Source organism: Cyprinodon tularosa, unplaced genomic scaffold (assembly GCF_016077235.1).
Source record: "Cyprinodon tularosa strain WSP-4 unplaced genomic scaffold, ASM1607723v1 ctg632, whole genome shotgun sequence".
Lineage (NCBI taxonomy): Eukaryota > Metazoa > Chordata > Actinopteri > Cyprinodontiformes > Cyprinodontidae > Cyprinodon > Cyprinodon tularosa.
The window spans coordinates 235,506-259,897 of NW_024039377.1; the positions used below are offsets into that span (position 1 = coordinate 235,506).

Below are 24,392 nucleotides of genomic sequence, written 5' to 3' on the forward strand. Positions count from 1 at the left end.
ATTTTTTTTTACATTTAACATGTCTGTGTTTCAGGGTCTGTATGCATTGTGTATGCATTAGGACTGCTAATATGTCCTTCATAATTATTGGGTATGCTGCATTTAAATACGTCTGGTACACAGGAATTTTAAATCAAAAAGGCAACTTCAAAGGCAACACAAAATATTTGACCTTCATATAGGGGTACAATCTTATAAAAAATGTTCTAAACATTAAAAATGGCAATTTTCAGCGTTACATTGTTTTATAATCTGTCTATATCTATTCAGGCATTGGAACATTGGATATGCTCATCCATTTAAAATGAAGCCTTCAAATATGAGTTAGTTATACATTTTCCAATGTTTGTGATTTTAGAACATAATCAAATTAAATCCGTATTAGAAATTAATAAAACTAGCGCTGCAGGTCTTGTTAATTTCACCAGGTGTCGTTGATAAACCGTGCTATGAAAGTTGCGTTTAAGTCCTCATTTCCAGAGCCATTTCTAGGGATGATCAGAATTGCAAGTGTTCATAAGCACCACTGGAAGTTTTAAAAGGGAATAGTACATTTAGCTATATATATATATATATATATATATACAGTACCATCTGTTTTCTGGGATACTATAATAAAAAAATCTATTACACATGTGGATAATGGTAAAATGCCTGTATTTATATCGCACCTTTTCAAGTCAGGGAACTCCAAAGTGCTTTACATTAAGTTTAATCATTCATTCATTCACACACACACTGATGGTGGGAAGTTACATTGCAGTCACAGCTTCCCTGAGGATCACTGAGAGAAACAAGGCTGCCGAAGACAGGCACCACAAGGCACTCTGACAACCATCAGAAACCCTGAATAACTTAAAACTCAAACTAAAACCTGTTTTTCATGAGCATAGGAGGTTAACATTAAGCTTATTATATGGAAATCCAGAAGCCTTGATATCTAATCTGATGAATGCATGAGGATACATGTGTGTTAGCTGATTAGAAACCAACCAATTTAAATTAACTCTACCAATTCCAACTTGCTATGGTACGAGCCAAACATTTTTAAGGACTTTGTATATGCTCAAGTCTGTGTATGACGATATTGATGTGAACCAAAATCAACATGAATTACAATTTTTTTTAAATTATATGTAGGAAAATATTTCCCCATTGAAAAAACAATTGTTCTAATGAATAGTAAAAAAGTCCAACAATAAGATTCAGGCCAACGATCCCTTGAATTATCAGAATAAAAACCAACACCATGCAAGATTAAAGCTTAAAGATTTGGCAGAGGGAAATGCCTACATAAACACAAATACACACACACATACTTTATTTTATTAAACAAGCTGTCTCAGTACTCCTTGAGGGATGCAAACAATAATACTAAAAATCTGGGCTGCCACACTTGTCAGTCCTTAAACAAAGTCAAAGCTCTGTTCATCTGGTTTAGCACCAATAAATGGTCTCTTTACACAGTTATAAAATGCTTCATAAAAACCTAAAGAACCAGAAAATGCAGGAAACAGTCATTGTCTATCCTGAGTAGTTCCTGCTATTTAAACCAATGCTGGGCTATGGAGCCTTTTATTGGGTTATTGGATTACATTGCTGAAATTACGTCTTAAACTATCCTTAGTTCAGTAGGTGTAATGGGGCGCAAACCTTTTAACCTTTTATTTAGTTGATGAAAATAAATAAGGGACTATTATTTGCATTCTGGATACTTCATTCTTTCTTTAATCTCTGACCTCCTTCACAGCTAAAATACTGACGTGGTGAAAATAGTTCCATTTAAATCTTTAAACCCTAGAGCATTTCCATCGTCAAAGCTCCTCCTTCCAGTTTCACTCTAATACCTCCACTCCACTGCATAAATGTATCATTACAGTATCATTATGGCTACAGTATCCCCCAGCTTCCATTAACAGGGACTTAGGTACTGTGTGCTGTGGCTTATATAGACCCATTATATTATTAAGTCATTATAAACTGGGACACAGAGAAAATTATACCTTAATGGGAGCTACATTGGGAACTACTTAAGTTTATACCCCCAACCTACCTATTTTTGTGGCTACTTGCCTTTCTGCCTGTGGATCTGAGTTGTTAAGTTATGCATGGGACTATCAAGTTACTTTATCCTGAAAAGAGGATAATGATAGCAAAACATGTGTTGGCAGTTGCCAACTTACCCCAGAGTTTGGATATGCTGTCCAGCCTAGTTCTGCGGTGGCCACTCGAGTGTCCATCAAGGTTTCTGCAGCAAAGACAAAAAAACAAAAAAATGAGAAAAACAGAAATGAGCCTCCAGAAAACCCCTCCACAAAGATGACTTGCATTCAAGGCCCAGTGATCACTTGACACTATCATCTATGAACAGAAAAGAGATGAAACCCCAGAGTGATTCATACATCTTTGCCTAACTTCTGTTAAGACAAGAAACATAGAAACAAATCCTCAGCACTTTGCTGGGAGGGATGCCTGAAAGCTTCTGTCATGCTGTTAAATGCTCAGCTTTGTACTGTTTTCCCTCTGTGAGCATGGCTACAATATGCTGACCCTGCCTTTGTTTGCCTGTAAATGAATCCATATTTAAGAATGATATGCAGTTGCTTATGGATCAATTGTTGGATTGTTTTCATTTCATTTATGTTAGTTAAAGGGTGACTAAATGCTGTATTATTTTGTTCATTCTTAATCCAGGGAAATTTCAATAAAACAATGAAGACAGGGTGTTAGCAGACCTGTTTAAAAAAAAAAATTCAACCCAACAACTTTAAAAAAAAAAAGTTTGTGACACTTTCAACTGATACTAATGACAGTGTAAGTATTTCTTAGAGGTTTTCCAACACTTAAAAAATGTTTTTTTTCAGAAGTGAAAGAGGAAAAGAAGAAGAAAAAAATAGAAATACACAGTTTTAGACTAAAGGTATAGATCTTTCGTATTCAAGTTCTTTGTGGTGTGCTTGTTTCATCTTGCTGCACATGAGCACTTCTAATGCCAGTGTATCCAGTGAGCTTCAGTTTTAACTACGGTACTCTTTGTAGTTCACTGCTCTCACTGGATACTTAAAAAGGTAGTTAAAAGTTGCAAGTTTTGGAGAATATAGCAAGGCTTTGAGTCTATATATGTCACATAATGGCAGAAGAGAGGGTAGACTGATGTTGCGCATGTGCAGTTATTTCAAAAGTGACTTTCTAAGCTCCGGTTACAGAAATATTGTGCTCCATACTTTTAAATCTTAGAATAGAAATGTTGTTGTGCAAAAATTAAGCCATATAACATAATAAAAAAACAGAAAACATTGTCAACATTAATTAAAATTAAACACCGAAAAACAAACGTAACATTATCGATGTGTTCCTATTTGCTAATCATCTGTGAAACAGAAATGACAAATATATTTTTTGAAGCTGTTTTTAAGCCCAAGCAAAGGGTTGAAACGTAGGACCTGAAACAGAGAAACTGATCTTACTGTATCTGTCTGATTTACAGAAAACAGATAAAGAGATGTGATATCATTTTTATGAGAAATTTCCACAGAAACAGACTGGTTATTCCACGCCATAAATGATTCACTTTATAGAGAAGATTTCAAAATCTCAACATTTCATGCCAGAACATGCCCTTGATTTGTACTTGAGTTTTTCAGACAGATAACACTAATTTGTTAAAGTAGGAATAGTGATGGTCTGTAGAAGATAAGCAGGGTGCTTTGGGAATTTTCAGAGGAGATGTTTTTGCCTTGGATACGTTCTATATTTTTATATTTTGCCATTGTTTTTGTTTCATCTTTTGTTGTTTTTTTATTTATGAACCTGAGGTGTATTTTAAAAAGTTGACTGGTTATCTATCTATCTATCTATCTATCTATCTATCTATCTATCTATCTATCTATCTATCTATCTATCTATCTATCTATCTATCTATCTATCTATCTATCTATCTATCTATCTATCTATCTATGTTAAACCCTTTTTTTCTAATTTATGCAAAGACAATGGATGCGGGAATTACAAAGAAGAGACTAAACTAAAAAGGGGGGAAAGAGGTTGGATAAATGATTAAAAGGAAGATTGGAAAAGAATACAAAGAAAGATCAAGATAATAGCATAATTCTGTTTCCACACCTATAAAAAAAGAGAAAAAGAAGTAAAAATATTACCGGGTAACAATCAGTTAGCAGATATATAAAAACAACAATCACTGAAAAGTCGCTAAAAAGCACAAGGTACTAGTTAATACAAGATGTACTGAGTAGCAACTACAGCTCTATATAGAGTACATCTGTTCACCTAAAACCATCTGAAGTCAAACATCTTTAGGTTATGTGTGAGCACGCTTGTGTATATAAGGTTTTTCCATAAGAGCAATTAGTTATTAAGTCCAACTATCCCAATAGTCCAAATTGCTAATCAAATATACTGAGTTTAAAATGTTATGTTTATTATTTAGTTTTTTGCCATTGAATCACTACACTTACTGCTCTCTAAGACATTTACCATCTTCCTCTAATTTATTGTCACAATAATAATAGGTGTAATCTTAGTTGAGTATTATTTTTTGTGTACTACTTTTTTATTAATAGTAGGTTATGAAATAAACTACATTTTAAAATGCTTCTTTATAGGACTTTAAAAGTACAAAATAGCTTTGTTTTACAAGGGATTTTGATTAGGTTAAAAGACCTTTAAGCCAACTCATGTTATCATGTTTTTAAGAAGAAAAAAAGGACATTAAGATATGACTCTGAATCTTAGATTTGACTCGAAGATTGAAGATTCATATTTTGGTTTTCAGACATTGGATTGAGATTTTAATTTTTTATTTTTCAATCAAACCATGGTATAGGCTATTTTTCTTTTCTTTGTTTTGTTTAACAGAACTGTTATTAAAATTAGAGTTAAAATCAAAAGGTTGGGGTGGGGGGTGCCATGGTTCATGACTATGGGAAGATTTCAAGTCATAAAAAGAGATTTGGACCTGAGATCTTCTTAATAAAATGCAGCCATGATACCAACACACATACTGGTTTTCACAAGTAATTGTGTCATTTTAGTTCCTAGAGAAATCCTCAAAGCTAAACCAAGTCAAGCCATGTTAGAGTATTATATATATTGTAGATTAAAAATCATAAAAAAAATATGATTGTTTCAATAATTTTGTTCCACTCACTGTAATAAACTTTCAAAAAACATAACCACTTTCTTAAAATAAATCAGATACACACCTAGGTACCCAAACAAGAAAGTATAAGACAAGACACAGATAAATGCAAACACAGACTGTACCTGCAGCTACCAACACAGTGAGCAATTTTCTGTGTATACCTACAGGGACAGTCTTGTTCACACTCAGCCTTTGTCTGAGTAGTTCAATTTCCTTGAAATCTGCCTTTCCCTGTCTAGTATCTAAAGTAAGCTAGCTCCAGCATGCCTGCTTTTAAGACTTGCTGTCAGCTGGGGAGATAGGACCATGAAACAGCGCCCTGTGCCAGAGAGCATTGTAGGACTGCAGCCATTTCCCAAGGGAAATCACAGAAGCTTTAGTCTAATCACAGGAGTACTTGGTAGGCTATTTTCCATTTCCTCTAAAACACAGAAGGGAGGAAAGACGAGGCAAAAGACAATATGGGTGGGGGACTAAAAAGGTCAGAGGCCTCATGGGAAGGCAGCATGAGCACTGTCACCTGACCTAATGTCCACCATTAGCAGCGTATCAAAGTAGCACATGAGTAAATGGAGTGTACTAAGTGGTGATTAGCACCAAGGTGGGGCTCAAACAGCAGTCATGCCACAGCTAAAACACCTGTCCATAGGCACAGGGGATTTGAAATGCTCCATCTTTCTGTGTGTTTGAATCAGCTGTTTGTCAGCTATTTTTAGTCAAGTGACTTTAAGGATTTACAAAATCTGTGTTGAAAAAAAAGCTTACATTTTATGGATATTACCTAGTTAATAATAATCAACACTTATCTCAACATTTTTTATAATTATGTATCCCATTTCTGAACTTTCGACTAGATAAAATTTAACAGAATATCTAAGTTTAAAAATATAGTGATCATTTTTACTATTTTTGATCAATTGTAAGTAAACTAGCTGCATTTTGAAAATCCATGTGTTGTTTTGTTATAAGTTTAAACATAGAAATAGGCGCCAGAAATCTGTGGTTGATTTTGGAAAATAATGTTTTTGCTAATGCCAACAATGGCAGATTCTGATTTAGCTTTTCTAATCTATATGATGTGTAATGTTTAGACTGTAAAACTTAAGGCAAAGTGATATTAGAGTTGTCTTTTTCAGTTTGTAGCATCACATATGTGTTAATATTTGGTTACAGCCACTACCATTACCAAAACACCAAAGTATAGCTTAAGTAAATGTGTTCTTAAAAAGCTAAGTCAATATGTTCTTTGTCATAAGAGAATTCTATAGTTTTGAGCACTAAACTTGACCACTTTAAAAGGAAATCTATATGTGGTCTGAGAATCTCCCTCTGAATATTTAATTATCTGCCAATTAATGCCTGTTCATTCTTTATCTGGATCCTCATCAAAAGTATATGCTATTTTTGTGTTTTTAGCGCCTATGTCTGACAAAGCTATGACTAAACTGTCAAAACTATGACAAAACTCTCATGACTAAATGAGGATAAATTGGCTGATTGCAGACCTCAGAAGGCAGCTGATGACTGAACAGAGGTGAGGCAGGCTCTGAGGAGCCTCTGAGCTGCCCTCTGCATGAAGGCTTACAGACTGGAAGCAGGCTTTTAGAGGAAAATTCTGGCAGGAAAAACTTATTTGAAGCATTAAAGAGTCCAGATGTGACCAGGGTCAGAAGTCAATGAGAATCCAGTCAGGGAAGGCTATGCCCAAGACCAAAGAAACCAGAGTAGGCAAGCGGTGGACACTGACACTGAACAGAAGAACCGGTGAGGGCAGGGTGAGTACAGGAATACAGGAAGGCTGGTAGAACACACTGACACAAGAGTGACTTATATGGTCAAGTAGGACTGAAATATGTGAGTATAAATAGGTAGAGAAATAGTTTGGAGGAATGAGGTTGATTGGTGCATCTGCTTAGTCTGGCAGAGCAGAGGCAAGCAGCCAACCAGCCCTAAAACATTCAATCACAAAGGATTTCCAACATTCCTGTAAAATAACTACAGAGATTCCACTCGCCAATCTATGATCTAATACTTTGATCATCAGGGGATTTTTCTGTGCATCTCTAATAAAACATGAAAGCAAAATTTCCTCTGCAGAACCTTTTGAAAATTATCATTGCACACATATAAAAAAAGAAAAACTCAACCTGAATGAGTAATACAGATCAAAACTATCAAGGTGTATCATGGAACCTATATAAATGACGACAGTACTTAAAAGCTTAGGTCTCCAATATTACATTGTTAAAAAATATAAAGAAGAGACAAAAAATAGAAAACATTTCGGGAGACAATCACTGAGATCTAAAGTATGGAAAAGTATGAATTTGAATTTTGTTCACATCATGCAGCGTTCCAGAATTAACTTCTCACAATGATTGGTAACAGAGTAAGTTGTTTCCAAATCTGTGTTTTGTAGGTGATTTAGGGGCTGTGTATAAATATCATGACATTAATAGGTAGAGCTGAGTTTTTTTTAGTTTGTTTTTAAATAGCAACCGTATCTTCTCTTAAACAATAGAGAGCAGATGTAAAAAAAAATTCAAACTGTACAAATATCAAGAACAGATCTAACTTTAAGTATTTAAATGTCAACAAGTCTAGTCTGAACTTTGTGTTTTAAATTCTTTATTAAAATGTATTTAATGGAAAAGACACATAAAAACCTACACAGTCCCTTGATTCATCTTGTTTCACATAGATTTCTCTTCTGTTCATACACAGCTGTGTCAGCTCTGTCTGCAAACTCTAGTACTTTAACTCAGCCAAGTTCACTAACAGTTCAGATAGTGGGAAAACTTCCCACATTGAAAATCTGATGTTGAATGTGTAAATACTGCTCATAGATTTACTGGATAGCAACTAATTTTAGCTTTCAGTGCCGAGGATGTACTATATCTACATCAAATATAATCTCTGCTACACAATGATTGTAGAGGTTTCTATGGTAGGAGGCTTTTCAAAAGGAAACACTGATTTATTTTAGTCAAAACTCAGTATTCACAAACTCAGAGCCACCCACAGTAATGAAGATGGGGCCCTATAACCCAGAGAGCATTACTCCTATAGCAGCAAGTGATAGAGAAAATGGTGGACTGTTTCCACAGTAGGGATGTGCATGCATGAATGTGTGTGTTTCGGGGGTGGAGGGGTAGTGGGGTTCATATAGACAATGAGAAAGAGAAATGAAAGTAAGGGAGAGACTGCATTAAACATTGATGGGGCCCTGCATTACAGATCGATAAGATAACAGCTTTCTTCATGCAATTGCACATCAACAAGCAGTTGTGTCATACATCACAAGGAAATATGGTATCATATATGATAAGCACTGACCAAGAGAATGTTCCTTAAATCTAGATAGAGAGGGATTGTTAGAATAGATTATCCAATGCTTTTGTACTTATTAAGTAATTGTGTATTAGCATGATAATTAAGAATAAGAGAATAAAGTAATGTGTATAATTTCCTCCTTTGTATCCAGGTCTGTATGATTGCATAGTTGCGGGTCGATCGAACATGTGCTAAAGCCTCCCTTCGAAGCCTTCCCAGCTCCTTAATCAATAAAACAGACCATTCTCTGTGGATTTCCATTCCCATTCCATCTTTTCCAATCATCTATCCTTTAACCTCTCTTCTCTATGTCATCCTGCCCAAGGTTTCTGGTACATTTTGTAATTCAATGAGACAATCATGTCCAGATGCTGCGGGGTGAATGGGCAGGAAAAAGGCCTTCTCTTTGTTATTGAAGCAAATGAAAGATCTAAAGCCCTTAGATAACTTTATTTAGGCAGAATCTTTCTCTCGATGTGAATGGAATCAGGATGGTAGAATAGGTAAAAAGAGACAGAACAACCCCCCCTTTAAAAAAAATGACAGACAGAAAGAAAAAAAAGACAAAGATGAAATGCCACAGGAGAAATCAGCAGGACTGAAATGAGCACTTAACAATGATGAAATCCCGTGGTAGCCTGCTGAGCATGGAATCCTAATATGGGGTGGCTGACAAACAAACAAGAGAGAAGTACTGCATCTTCTAAACTAATCAGCCGTCCACTCAGGAGATCTCTGAATATAAAAGCAATTTTTTGACAGATCGGAATATTTTCGGAACAAAGCCTGAAGATGTTTTCCCAAGAGACTACCTGTAATACCAACCCATTCTCTATATGAAGGAGAATGCTTTTAAGTTTCACATTTTCCATAATACTCTTATTTTGTAAGCAAGAAGTAAGAAATAAATCAGAGCAAGAGATGTCCCTGTGTGTATGCAAAAAAAGACTAATCAAAGGCTAGCCAATAACAATCTTCCAAACCACTCAACTGACCACTCAGGGGATTTATTTAAATTGAAAGCAATACCTTTCACAGACTGAAGCTTATCTGAACAAAACTTTAACACATTATTAGCAGCAATAGTCCTCCTTTATCCATCAAATCACCAGACCAAAAGGGGTTATACTGGACGTAAAAATCACCACATTGTTGTTGTCAATTTAGCTATCCAGTTGCTGACAACATGCAACTTTGCTGCTGAAGCAAATATAAGCTGGACTGGATATAAAGTCAAGTGCTTTAAACTTGAGAGCATGTATCAAACATTGTATTTTTGTACGGAAAATATTTAACAGTACAGAAATAAAGCATGTCTTGTTTTTCCCGGTTCTTGTTAATAGAGACGACTAATACAGACTTCTCTTGCAGCTATTGTGCCACACCTGATAACAGAGTTTATTGAAATAGCTTTTAACCCTTCATTTCATCTGAGTCAAAGATAAGATACCTATTAACAATGTGAGAAAACCATTCATGTTTAACTGTTAGCTGCTTATGATAAAAGCATCTTCATTTTTTTTGTTATTAGGGCTACATTAAAGTTATACATGCATTAAAACTACATAATATGAATTAGCCAGGTTTAATCCAAAAACATTAGTATTGTCATTACAGATTCTTGTAAGTAATTAATAATAAAATTCTTAACTATTTTAAATTTGTAATGCTGCCAAGGATTTATGAACCCAATATTCTGAAATGTTTTGCTTTGCAAGCTCTTAAAGACTATAGCTATTAATAACCCAACTCTCCTTGATGAATAATGTGGAGACAATACCTGATTGATTCACTATTTTCAAAACACAATCCTCACAAACATGGATGTGAGACTTGTGTCAGCAGCACCCCACTAAAGCTTGGCCTGTCAAACTGAAGGGCTTTTTTTTTAGCTTTAAATAGAAAAGACAGAACATTCAACCGTAATATGTCAAAAGAAATGAGAGATTTTGGTGTCTCCCTTGTGACACACATGACAATGTGTCTGATTTGAAAATAAGACAGAAAATCACCTGCAATCCTCTGAGACTTTAGCTCTAAGTAATATTGCAGGAGACCTGCTTTGCCGAGACAGAAAGGATTTAAATGAGCTGCCTTGCAAATTACAAATCACACAAACAGATGCATTAACAGGTTTTGGAGTTGCAGTTTCTGAGTGAAAATAACATTTTTGGCTTGAGAGTAGATTTGGTCAGTGTGAGGCATACAATAAAGCATTGAGATAACGGAAGAAACAGAGGACTAAAGCCAAGCAAGGGAAAATGAGTTCCCCTGCAGATGTTAGAAAGATTGCATGTAAGGACAAAAAATGTATAGAGGGCATAAGCTGATCCTGATGAAATTATCCTATAATCACAACAAGGTGACATTCTCTTGGCCTCACATCTGGGCTTCCACTTTGCATACAATTTAAGTTTCAACCTTGCAGCCAGAAGCTCCTTTGAATGATTAGCAGTTTGTAATTGAGTTGTTCTGAAGGGAAGGAGAAATTATAACCCCTCCAATGGGTTCAACACTCAAGTACAAAGAAATGATAGTGATAGGTAGCAGTCATCACCTACAGGGTGAAACCCAACACACAGGACAGGGCAGCATTACGACTCACGTTCCCGAGTAGTTTATCTCTCAAAATTTGACTGGTAATAATATTAAAGAGATTTTTGATGTTTTCGTAGAAGTCAACAACAAACAAGGCATCAAGGTTCAATTTGAACACAACTAAAAGGAAGGAAAGGGGAAAATTACCTTCCCTCCGTAATGAAAGTGGTTGCAGACTGCAGTATCTTGCATCCTTACTGAATGGTTACAGTGTCATCGGTCAACAAAAAATGTTACAGTGTAGTATTTTCTTGTATTGAGTCACAAACCAGCATATCTCTATATGTATGAGCTTTAGATTTTATATGCATACATTTGACCAGACACTTGGCTGGAGGAGGGCAAGCAGTTCTCTGATCACACAAGGTCCAAAAGAAATTAATTGAGAAGGAGCAACATCACTTCATGTGTGTTTAGCCCTCAAAGAGTGGTGGAAAACAAGGGTAAAGAGATTTGGAGATTAAAGTGAAAACATATACACAGTGTTATCAGTGGTGAATCAGTTTTCCCAGTATTAGCATCTTCCTGAGACAGCACTTTTGTAGTCCTTCATGACTCTATCTCTATCCTCTATCTTTTACCATCTTTTTTGGTGCGCCTCTTTGTTCGTTTGCTCCTCTTTCCATGCTTTGGTCAAAGGAGAGAGGTTAGGCACATCATTTGCATTCATTAACATTACATTAGCAGAAAGAGTGATCTTTAGAAACCAGGCTGCAGGAGAGTGTCATCTTTAATTCATCATAACCCCACCGCCCACTCTTTTCCCCCGCTTTCTCTTTACCTTCTTCTCTTTCTTCCCTCATTCCCATCCATCCATCTCCCCATTTGCAGCACTCCTTTTGCTCCATTCCTTTTTTCAGCATTCATTTATGATTAACTTTCTTCTTCTGCTCTTTATTCATCATGGCTTCTGCCTTTGCTTTTATGATAATTTTTAGGCATCTTGTTAACGACAGGATATAAGAGGCATTTTTCCCTTTACTTAAGCAACTGTAAATAGAGATGATCCAATCAGGCTTTTAATGGCTAATACCAGTTCCCAGTTGTCTTTGAGGTATGATCTACCACTTCTGACAAAAATGAGGAAAAAAAAGATTATCCTTTCTTTGATATGGGTAGTGGTTTAGAAATCATTACAAAAAGGAAAAAAATACAAAATTATCATCATTTATCCATCAAAGAGTATATGCTTAGCTTTGATCAGCATGCACACTCGTAGACGCGATGACGTCACATGTAGCAAGCATCCTCAGTGTTTGCGGAAGTAAACATGACTCGTAATACCGCAGCGTATATTGCGTTCTTTAAGTTCTTCTCCAACAGGAGCAGGCACATTACGAACGAAATCTTTTTAAGAAGATCAAAAAGAAAGAGAGCCAGGTTCCGGTAAGACCCTTCGAGTTTGATCTGAATCGAGCTATCTTTCCAAATATGAATTAAGTCAGCAACCTCACTTTCTCTCCATTGACTGCTCTCTGTGTTATCTTCCGCAATGGTTGTTAGTTTTTCCCGCCTCCGCTTAGTAGGACGCATATTAGTAACATTTAGTAACATTTGTCAAGTATCAATGACGTGTAGGTTGGATGAATGCGACCTGGCCGTACAGACACAGGTCGCATTTGAAAAGATCAGATACGTATCGGATTCAGGACCACATATCCAAGTGGCCTGGGTCGCATTTGAAAAAATCCGATCTGTGTCATTCAGACTGTCATAAAAAGATCAGATACAGGTCACATATGGGCAAAAAAATCGGAATTGGGTCACTTCAGGCTGCAGTGTGAACGTAACCTTAATGTCAGGACTCCTGTCTGTAGGTTTGTGTTTCTGTGTTTGTCTCCCTTCCTCCACCAGGAGGCACCTAGCTCTGATCCGCCTCCTCACACACCTGCTGATGGTTTCCTCATTAACGGAGCATTCTTTGGCTACTGACTGCCACTACCTCGACGCCACAGTGTTTGCCAGTTTGGGGTACTCTAGCCAAGCTGAGTTTTGCTGAGTCAAACTGAGTTCTTGTCAACCTGAGTTTTAACTTTGTTTTTTGTCTTTGCATCTCGGCAGGAAGTCATCCTGCAAACTGGATTTTTTTGGACCTTCTCTCCCTGGAAGGATCAACTGAGCTGGGGTTCAAACAGGAGGTTTGGATCCACTTTCCCCAAGTGATCGTTTGAGCTTCGCACTGAGAAAGGGATTTATCTCAACTAGTGTTGCGCCAATGCCATTTTTGGCCCCGATACAAATACCCGATACCTGGCTGTGCAGTATCGGCCGATACCGATACCATAATAATGTAAAATTATTGCCATCATGGCTTTGTCAAGCTGCTGCCTACCTTTGTGAGGCAGGAAAAAATCTAATAAAAAGTGAATCCAGTAGAACTTTTTATTGCCTACCTGGAATGGGTGACAATAGTTGAAGAAACGTTTGGCTCTCAAAATGATATCGGTGCCCTATTTGTCGGTACTCGCCGATACCGATACCACCATTTTAGGGCAGTATCAGGGCCCCCTCCGATACTGGTATCGGTATAGGTGCAACACTAATCTCAGCTACGACCCATTCAAGTACTGCAGGAAATCTGAGTGGCAGTCGGTTTCTCCGTTCACCTATAACAACCGCATTCTGGGTAAACCCTATTCCGCCCTCCACCGAATCAAACAAACACTGGAACTACAACATACAGACAGGAGTCAAGTATTTCACAACTTCTCTGGAAACGTGAATCAGGAACCAAATCCTCTTCTCCAAGTTCACGAGTAAAATTTCCCACTGAGCCTGAACTAACAGCTGTGTCTTCCCCTCACTTTTCAGTTCCAGTTGAGCAGTGTTCAGAGCAACACTTCTCTCTGAATTATCTCTTCAATAAAACCTGTTAAATCTTTTCCCTGGTCTCCCTGCTTGGTCTTCTGCATTTGGGTCTGAACCTTAGTTAAATCATGACACTTAAGGGCGGATTATACTTCTGCAACCGCACACATCCAATGTCGCTTGGGTCTGGTCGCGAACCAGTTTTGCTGGTATGCTTCTGCAACGTCCTGGAATTTCTAGGGACACATGGCAGTTTCTCACCAAAGTGCAAGGGGGAGCCTATTCAAGAACTCGAGGATGGCAGCGAGAACTTCTTCAGTGGCGCCGGCGGAAGTGATTATTTTTCAAAACATGTCTGAGGTGGTTGTACTTTTGAACCTCCTCGATCAACCTTTTGTCGTGGTTATCCTTTGTTGTTATTACTCCATGGTTTTTACAAATGGCGCACCCCGGCACCGAATCGAGAAGAATGACCACAAAGACAGCCGGAAAGGCATTCGAAGGAACAATCACAGCTGCTTTTTGTCTGTACACTTCCGCTTGAGTTCTGCGCGGGTTTGTGACCATCCGACGTGTAGTCAGGATTTTGTTTAGGTGCGCAACGACGGTTGCAGAGCCTGTGCGTGGGGGGTGTGGTCACGCACAGAGACAGATTTGACGGTTGCAGAGGCTATGCGTCAGAAAAATAAATTGGCCTTTATTCAGTAGCTGCGTCAATGGCAACCATCTGGCTTTCTGGTAACCTGCAGGTAGAAGGCGCCACATCTGTTTATGTCAATTAATTTCACCTGGTGCTGGGGTTCATTTAGGCTCAAAAAGGACTCTTAAAACATGGGTAGGCTGGACCCTTGGAAAATAAATATTATTTTTTTATCCTAATCAACTGAATTTTGGTCTGTTTGGTAGAGCCACATAATGTGAATATGTACCTTCATTAATCACAAACAAAAATTGTTTATTTATTCAAAAGGAGAGAATTATATTAAATACATTTTGATCAAATTTAAAATTCTCCTGGAAATTCATTAGCAACAAGAAAATATATATATTTGAGTATTTACAAAGCCAGGAATTATAAATCTAACTATCTCTATTAAAAACCTTGTAACAGAACACTTTGATCTTGAGTAAAGGCCACAAAAACGAAGTAAGATTGTGCTAAATTTTGTGACTTGATTAAATATAAACTATTTCCTAAAGATACCAAGAAAAGTATGTGTATACCTATAAAGAAAGAAGACGGGTAGAAAAATGATTTAACCTCTGTATGTCAAAATTACAAAGCCAAAAAGTCATTCATAAATAAGCAGCATTATCCTCCAAATTCATCACTGGACTCATTACAGTTTTACTGTTACATTACAGTGCAACCATTATTTCCTGAGCTTTCTTGCCTGCTTTTAGGAAACTTGGCAATTTGTTGTTCTGTAACAAGGTAATTACAACCCTTATCATGCTCCTCATTTAGCAAAACAGGATTTAAGGTAAGAAAGACCTGGCTGTTCTCAGTCAGGTGAACAAGATTTTGGCAGATTTCCCAATCTCTCAAAAACCCGCTCTTACTCTTTATCACTTATTAAATATGAACCTCATGCATTATATTTCTTTATTTACACTAAAAAGATACCAAACTTTTTGATTATTGATTAATGTAAAAAAATTATTTTAATAAATTCACCTACCGGTACTATGGAAAGGCCTAATTCAGGCATCCCCAAACTCTGTCCTCAAGGCCCCCTGTCCTGCAGGTTATAGAGGTTTCTCTGCTTCAGCACAGCTGGTTATAATGATTGCAGTAGACCAAAAGCCTGTTAATCAGCTTTCAATTAAAATCAGCTGTGCTGGAGCAAGGAAACCTCTAAAACCTGCAGGACAGGGGGCCTTGAGGACGGAGTTTGGGGATGCCTGGCCTAATAGGCTCTATGCACAGCTCCACTACTTCCTGAATTTAATGCAGCTCCTTTGTTTCCTGTCTTTCATGATTGGATGCACTGATTAATCCAGGTGTGTATGACCTAAGTAACTGGCCAGACACACCTGGATTAATCAGTTCGTCCAGTAATGAAAGACAGGAAACAAAGGAGCTGCCTTAAATTCAGGAAGTAGTGGAGCTGTGCATAGAGCCCATTAATGATTTAAAAATATATATATATCCACATCACTAAGCCTTACTAGGACTCTTAATGAGCTTTTTTTAAACACTATCTACACAAAAGAGGAAGAGTGAAAATAAACTTGTATAAACTTATTTCATATCACACAAAAAAAAAATGCTGTTTCCTTGTTTTCGCCAAGAGAAGTGTAAAATGTCTGCACAAGAGCAAAACACCAGCCCTCTTTTATGTGTTGAGAAGGACTTTGGTTCTGTGTGTGGTCTGCTGTGCATAATCAGAAAAATCCTGCTCTTTATCTGTTTCATGTTTGGAGCCCCCCTGTGCTTGGGAGTGCAATGCGGTCTGCAAAAATGGCCCCAGAGCCCCCTAGCTGATCAAAATAGCTGGTAACTGATTACCTAGTAGTAGATCATCTGGATTATAAATAGCTATTAAACCGTAAGAACTAAGCAATTACACTTTCAGTACGGATGCACAGTTCAGAGTCTTGCAACCAATTTTCAACCTAATTTTTTATTTGGAAACAGACATTCAGACATTCCATCACAAATCCTACAGAAGGATTTAAAGGAGCAGGATTCATTTTTCTTCTATCCATCCTATGTGAACATTGAGGAATCAAGCGCATTCATTCAGCGCATGACAGAAAATTCCCTGTAAAACAGAATAATGCATTTTTAAAAGAAAAACTCCTCAGGAGTTAATATTTTACATTTAGCATAAATAGATAATAAAGAGAATATGTTTTCTAAAACACTCCGATTTTCTATACATCTGTAAATATTAAAAAACAAACATATTATTTGACAGAGAATAAAGTCTTTAAAAATGACATTGAGTTAACATGTTAACACTTCATTAAGCCTTAAGATTAATGACTGGAAGTTTATTTTTTTTTTTATTTCTCACAGCAAATGTTAACAGCCATGACGTTACTAAGGAGTTTTTTGGCCTGTGTGACCTGATAGCAGTTCTGGTTAATCTTATGATCAGAGAAGGTCAGATTTTTTCAGAGCATCTGTATTTTAAGGACATACATTTATCTTCTAGTGCTTTGAAAAATAAGACTTAAAAAGCTGCATCTGCACAAAACTCTGTGTTGGAAGAAAATGCATATGAGTGATTTTCCCTTTTTTCCTCTTGGGTAAATGGATACAGACAAACCGAGTCACCAGTACATTGAAAAGTTACCACTGACTTACTGATCAAATATGTCTGCCGCCTATATGCTCATTGACTAGTCCATAAAGGTTCTCACAATGGGGTAATGAGACTTACATTTAGCAGTAAAACCTACAGCTAATGGTTTATCTGGAGACAGTAAATGCATATTTGTTTTTGTAGCAGGAAGTGAAGTGCTGAGTGAGTAAAATTATGAGTCAGCTTAGCATTCCTGTCCTTCAGACTTAATGAGAGCAAATGGTCATTAACAAGGTCCTGCATGTACAGTAATATGCAAATGCAGTAAAAAAAAAAAAAAAAAAAGGTACTGGGTTAGCAAGCATATCAATGTATGTGAAGCTTTCCCACCATCATTTTAGAACAACACAGTTAGAATAAAATTCAGAAGAGTCCACCCTTTCCTGTCACGCCGCTGAACTGAGATAACTATCGTGTAATATGCAGGTGCAATATGGAGGACAGACAGAAATTTATAGATAAAGAAAACGAGAAAGAGGGTTGCAAGGCACAGACGTGATAGAATGAGAGGAAAAAGGAAGAGGCTGAATATAGCCCAGATAAAGATGGGGAGTCAGATATAGGGACAGTGTTATGGGGAGTGCATTATACAGCAGCTTTTAGAGTTACCCCATTCTTGTAGATCTAAACTAAGGGAAACAAATGACTCACATCATTTTTCAGAAATCACTCAATCATTTTAAGAATCCTCTTTTTATTGCTGGTATTTTAAGTATTCATTTCAAATTAAGAACAATGGTGTGGAGCAGTTGTGTAATGAGTTATTAGCACCGTTTCCTAACCGTTAAGAGCCTTAATTCTTGTTTTCTCTGAGCATTTCATCTTCATCTACGCTAAAAAAAAAAAAACATGCATTCTAATTAATGCATTTAATTGGACACTTGGAACTGCTCACTATTAATGATCCCCTCATGCAGGCATCAAGCAGTGGATAGAGAAATCACAAAAAAAAGGTCTTAACGTGGATCTGCTAAGACCAGAAATAAGGAAACTGACAGTTGACAGAAAAATATCAAAACATGTACCAGTTATTGAATGCTTATTTACAATGCCCGAGCAAAACTAAACAACCACCCTCATTCTACCCTGTTCAAATCTGACCTAAAACATCAAGTTGCACTGTATAAAAGTAAAAACTGACAACTTTTCTGTCATTGAACACAAAATCCTAGCCTGCACTTTAATCCCCAAAGACTAGCTTACCAAGAACAAGGCAATATGTAAGCAAAACATAAGAACCAAGGCTGGATTCAACAGAGGGGCAGAAAGCAGGTAGCTATATCCAATCTTATTAAATGCTGTTATAAACCATGTTTGGATGCACCACAAAATTGATTTGAGCTTTCAGAATAATCCCCCGCTTTTTGCATCAAGGAAAACAGACATGAGCGCAAAGCAAGAATTTGGAGAGAGCTTGAGGCCTTGAGTCTTTATCGCTGTGCTTCCTCTCCATCTTGTTTGTGACGGTAAAAGAACGACCTTCAGCCACCTTGAACCCATTGGAGCAGAATTTCAATAAAAGTCAAATTATCACCCGGGCCCATGGGGCTTGGGTAAAGCACTAAGCCTGAATTGACTGCAGATATAAGACAATTTAACAGTCATATGGAAGTGTAAGTGACTCAATCACATGCTATGATTCTTTTTCTCCCCAAGAGGGTTATCTTAACAGTAAGAGGCAGTTACTGTACCCTGTAGAGAGGGAATGCCACCGGGATGGATAACTGATTGTTTTCCGGCTGCTTTGTATGTGTGAGAATGTGGGTGTGCATGGTTGTGTGTGCATCTGCGGACCTGCAACTGAAAAAAATAATTTCAATTACTTAGTGTTCTCCCCTGATAAACCGAGAAATCGTGGTAATCGATTCCTTAGTTTGATATACCCAAGGTTTGTAGTCTCCTGACCATACTGGCTAAGTCAGTGTGAATAAGAGAAGTTGCACAGTGAGATCACACCATCTTAACGACTAGTGAGGCACTCTTTTGGGACCTTGTTAGTGCACCTCTACTCTATACAAACTTCAGAGGTAATACACACAGTCCAAACATCCAACCCCCCGGTAATGGTCACCACAAACATCTCCAGGTTAAAACCCACTCTCACTCTTCCATCTCTTCTTTGCTTTTTATTGAGATTAAAACAGCATCTTCACCAATGCCTCCAAGTAAAAGCACATACTCTTCATTAAACACAAGCTACTTTCTCACTTGCTTATACTCCCATGCCTGGGGAAGTCTATATATTTTGGGTGATGGGCTTTTGTTTTTTTTTCCCCCGGGGCCTTGCTTGAGCCTGTCAGGAAATTTGAGATGGAAAACAGTCTGGAGGCTAAAAGAAAAAACTTTCGGCAGTGAATCCTAACCTTACAGGATGAGTCAAACTGAATGTGATGATATTCTCTGAAATGAATCTATAAAAACACAGAGAAAGAGAAAGAGGGTGGAAAAGACAGGTACTTTTTGCTCCAGGGAGTACAAGTGGAAGACCTTTTCTGGAAATTTCTCATCACATAGGAGGTAGCAGTAAATGTCCTCTTGACAACTTTCTTTCTATTTCAGGATGACTATAGAGTAACAGAAAATGAAGGAAAAGGGTGAAATGGATGTTTATGTTTATGGATTTGTTTTCCTTCAAATGATGTGGCCGTTTTTCATCTTCTATTTCAACGAGTCATTACAAGAGTTTTATAAATGTGAAAGAGATAGCTTAGAGATTATTGCGAGAGATACTGCTTATATTACTTACATTTCCAGAAACAGTTCTAATGAGCATATAAAATATCATTTTAATCTTGACCTCTTTCAATCTACATTAGCTTCAGTCTCTGAATTGTGTATGGAGACAAATAAAATAAATTCACAATTTTTTTTGTAAACTTTATCCATACAAGAGCTAAAAAAACACACACATGCAAAAAAATAAATAAATAAATACCTGGCAAATAGTATTAACCACATATAAACATTTACCATAGTTGTACATCAGAAATTCAGAACTATCTAAGTGCCAAGCCTGAACTCTGTTAAACACTTGGCTCATCTGAAAGGACAAATGTCATTTTATACACACAAGTTCAGTCTGTTTTGCCCAAGGGAAGGCTGTGTGTAATTTTCCCTGTTTATTGCACACACACAAAAATTGCACACACTAAATCTGAACTCATATCATTTGGCATCCAGGATGCCTTGGTGCTTGAGCTTTGGCCCACAACAGAGCTGAAATGTCACAGCTGTCCAGTTGCACAATTGCTGAATGCAAACATCCGCAATGATGGCTCTTTGAGCTCCTGCTGTGTTGTTACTAGCTGTCATCTTTTACACAACATCCATTAACACCTCAAATATTTTTTGCCATCTTAAATCCTGTCATTTTGGATTCCTCAAGCTGTCTGCTGATTGCTACCGTAATAGAGACAACATGAGAGGATCAGAGGGTGAGCGTCTTGATGCAGTAAGACAGCCTGTGGTTACACTCTCGGTTGAAGTTCTTCTTCCAGAAGAAAGAAAAGAGCTTCCAGACAACTCTTTACTCTGCATCGGCCAGGTGAGGCTATTTGCTGTTAAGATGTGAGCTGTGCTGCAGGAGTCAAAGTGTTATGCTTTCTGTAACGGTAGCAGCCTAAGAACTGAAGCGCCTCGTTAAAAATGCAGTGCCAAGAATCCCATTTAAAAGGTTTTCTCTTTCTTAACATGTACAACGCAGCGGAAGCAAACACTTGCATACTGCTCACTTTGCACCTTCAGAGACAGATATTGTCTGAAGTACAAATATAAATACACAGCTACTTCACACAGCTTCATATGCTGTTCAAAACTAATAAATAATGTTTCCAGTCTTGCTTCACTGGATTAGAAAGAGTGAGGGCCCAATGGTACTGTAGGATGTGTGCAGGGCTGGGAGTGATTTGCTGAAAGAAATAGGCTCACATGGTGGCCCTAGACATTAAATATGAGGTTTTCACAGTATGTTATTCTGGTGTGAAACTACATTGTCACAGAATTATCATATTCCTAGAGCAAATATAAAAAAAAATGTGAAGCATGATGAATTTTGTTTAAAACAGAAAATAATTGTTTCTGTTTACAATTATATAGCATATGGACTATTCCTGTAATAATATCGCTATCTACCCATTGTATTTCCAACTGGTTTTCCGTTATTGGCCAGAATATGGTACTATGTTGTTTGTAGGTCTGTTTAGTGCAGAGTATTATGTTGTACTAGTAAAATATATATAAAAAAAACAGTTCAATATTAAATCTGACACTCCAACCAGACCTAAAGAGTAGCTGGAGGTTTCAATACAAATACTTAGCAGAGCAAAAAGGCTCTGTGTCATGTAAAAAAATTTAACCTTGGGAATTTAGAAAAATAAATGGCTTTTTTCTTTATTTTATTATTATTTGACATTTCTGAATTGTTTTGGTATTGTAAGTGTAACCAAGGCTGCATTGTTCAGGCGGGTGAGATCTGTGGCAATATGTTTGATTCTTTTCTAGACTCATGAAGCACAACAGCATTCAGATTTAATGGGTGGCATCCCACTATTCCCTGTTCTGTCTTTATCACCCAGGTTAAGTCCTCTCATTCCTGTCCTGTGTAGCTCCCATACCATTATACTGAGGATCAGGATGCTTTCAGATGCTGTCCTGTAAAAAGCCACTCAATAGCTGAGTAGAGAGACCAGTCTGTTTCAGTTTCCTGAAAAATAACAGCCATGATGAGTCCAGAAGAGGTCAGAAGAAATATGGAATCCAAGGAACTTTATGCTCTCCACATGTTCCACCGTCTCCCCATGTACAGTATGCATGGAGAGGAGCATGTTTAGTCATCCCGGACCTCATTGTCTGGTGGTTTTCAGAAAAAAGGTGATTCCTGGAGCAGTACTGTGTCCGATTATCGACTTCAGAGATTGAACACTGTTGTGGATGCCATAATAAATAATAATTGAACTTTATTGATCTCACACTAGAGATCTCCTCCTTTTAACCCATCCCCTTGGGGGGCAGTGGGCTGCCATTGTGTCGCACCCTGGGAGCAGTGTGGGGTTAGGGTTCTTAATCAGGGAGCCAGAGTGCAGGCTGTGGGGATTGAACTGGGTACTTGCAACCTTCTCAGAAGCGCACTGCTCTAACCACTAGGCCAAAACTCCCCAGGTATGACACCGATTCATTGCACTGATTCAATTTTCTCAGAGGGAATTATGCACAGGCAGTTTGTAAAAAATCCCTTAAACAACAGACAAAAATGACATCTATACAAATGAGATCCTGAATTATTCCATGCAAATTAGTTTAAGATTCTTAGGTCAATAAAAACCTGACCCTATTCAACCAAAAGTTTTTCCCATAATTCCACAAATAAAATTAGGGGCTTTGATTTCTAAATGAAATACACATACCATGTATTGTTATAAATATTGCCTGTTTATTGTGACAAGCCCCTGTTGGTGTTTCTTTATGCATATTTGGCACACTTTTATCAACGGAACAGTCATTTCAACCAGTCACAGAGAAAAAATATAGAACAGCAATGTGCAAAAAAGATGTCCGATGTTTGCGAAAAATAAAATGTTTCACTCTGCAATATTCTAAAAGACAATTTCCTAAATGTTTGCCAGTTCCTATTTTTGAAAATGATTTTGCCTAGCCTTAAATGTGTCCTGAACAAATATGAATGCAAATCTATGAAGTGTTTGTCATCCTCGCCTGTCGAGTTATTAATGTAGATGGGTGCTGGAGAGCCTACCAGAGAGTTTTTACACTCGACTCCTCCAGTTTCCCCTCTCCCAAGGGTGCTTTTAGACTCTGTGTCCCCTGGCAGCTCCCTCCACATAATGAGGCTGACAGACCAAAACAAATGCAGGTAAAGAACAGGGGCAGACAAATAATAGCAAGAAACCTCAGAGCCAATGGAGGGAATGAATACTGCAACTTTCTACATTTGATAGATGAGTCGGTAGTTCCAGCTGCAGAGACAGCAGTTATCAGGGATGAGTCTGGTTTTATTACCCTCTCTGCTTTTCCACTAGTTTTCCTTATGTTTTCTATGTTGCTCTTTTAACATAGATTTTTGTTGGTCATAAACTTTGTAAAGACTCGGGATACCTTAAGGTGAAAAGAAAGTACAGGAGTGTTTTTGTCCTATATACATTGATTTGTTTTTGATCTCAACTTTCAGTGTCTGTCCAAAATTTCTCCCATGTTGTCCTGGACTTCGGGACTAAATGATGAGTAGAGCAACAGTGGCTGTTGTCTCTAATGGGGACATTATGCAGGAAGATGGGAGAAATGCTCACACAGGCCTCATAAATCACACACTCCTGTAGAGAGGTTCACTGCAAGACGTCGATGTTTCACTAACCCTTCAATGCATACAGATACCCAATAATGGAAAAAATGTGTGCTACTTAACACATTTATACACGTGCAAACAAATATTGGCAACTTAAGAGGTAGAAGCAAAGCTTAGCTGAGTACACCAATTACAGGAGCCGAAGTATTCTGCAATCCCTAAAAGACATCCAATGCCACCTATGGAAAAGATTATTGAGAAGTTATTGTAATATTCCAATTGTACCAATACATGTCTGTACACCAAGGCTGAAACTGATGGCAGGGAAAGGATTAATTAGAGATGCCACCAAGAAGCTCATGGTAACACCCAAGAGGTTGCTGAGGTACACGGCTTCTGTGATTTGTATCAAACTACTTTAGTTATTGAGAACTTCATAAACCTAGCTTTCATCAAATAAGATCAAGGAAAAAGCCACAGTTGTATAAAAGTCAGAAGTCATATGGTATCTTTTTGAGTCTGCTACAGGTATTGTAGTGACATTTTGGAAACAGTTGTACTGGTAATATTACACCACAATTTTGGTGCAAAATCCAATGCTAGGCAAAACGTAACACAGCCCATTACCTGAACACATAATTAGCCTATAGTGATGAATACATACTTTCAAGATCCTTTTTCAGCAGCAGGGAGAGAAAAGCTGGTCAAATTTGAGGTAAATAAATTGCAATCCAGGCAGGAAATATGTTCAAGGTCCTAAAATACTACTGGGGGTTGGGTTGATCGTTCTAGAGAAACATAACCCTAAAAATACAGTCAGAGCTTTAACAGAATGGTTCAAATTGAAGCATATGTGGTAAATTGACAATACACAGAATGAAAT

The 24,392-nt window shown here is 37.5% G+C and overlaps 1 protein-coding gene across 2 annotated transcripts in view; it reads right to left on the reverse strand.

Moving 5' to 3' along the window:
• Positions 1–24,392, reverse strand: part of LOC119798658 (ephrin type-B receptor 1-B) — a 238,211-nt gene that overhangs the window by 150,839 nt on the left and 62,980 nt on the right. For both annotated transcript variants that reach the window (XM_038308216.1, XM_038308215.1), the window contains exon 2: positions 2,184–2,248. In XM_038308216.1, coding sequence (XP_038164144.1) covers positions 2,184–2,248 — 65 coding nt within the window. The remainder of the gene's footprint in view (positions 1–2,183; positions 2,249–24,392) is intronic.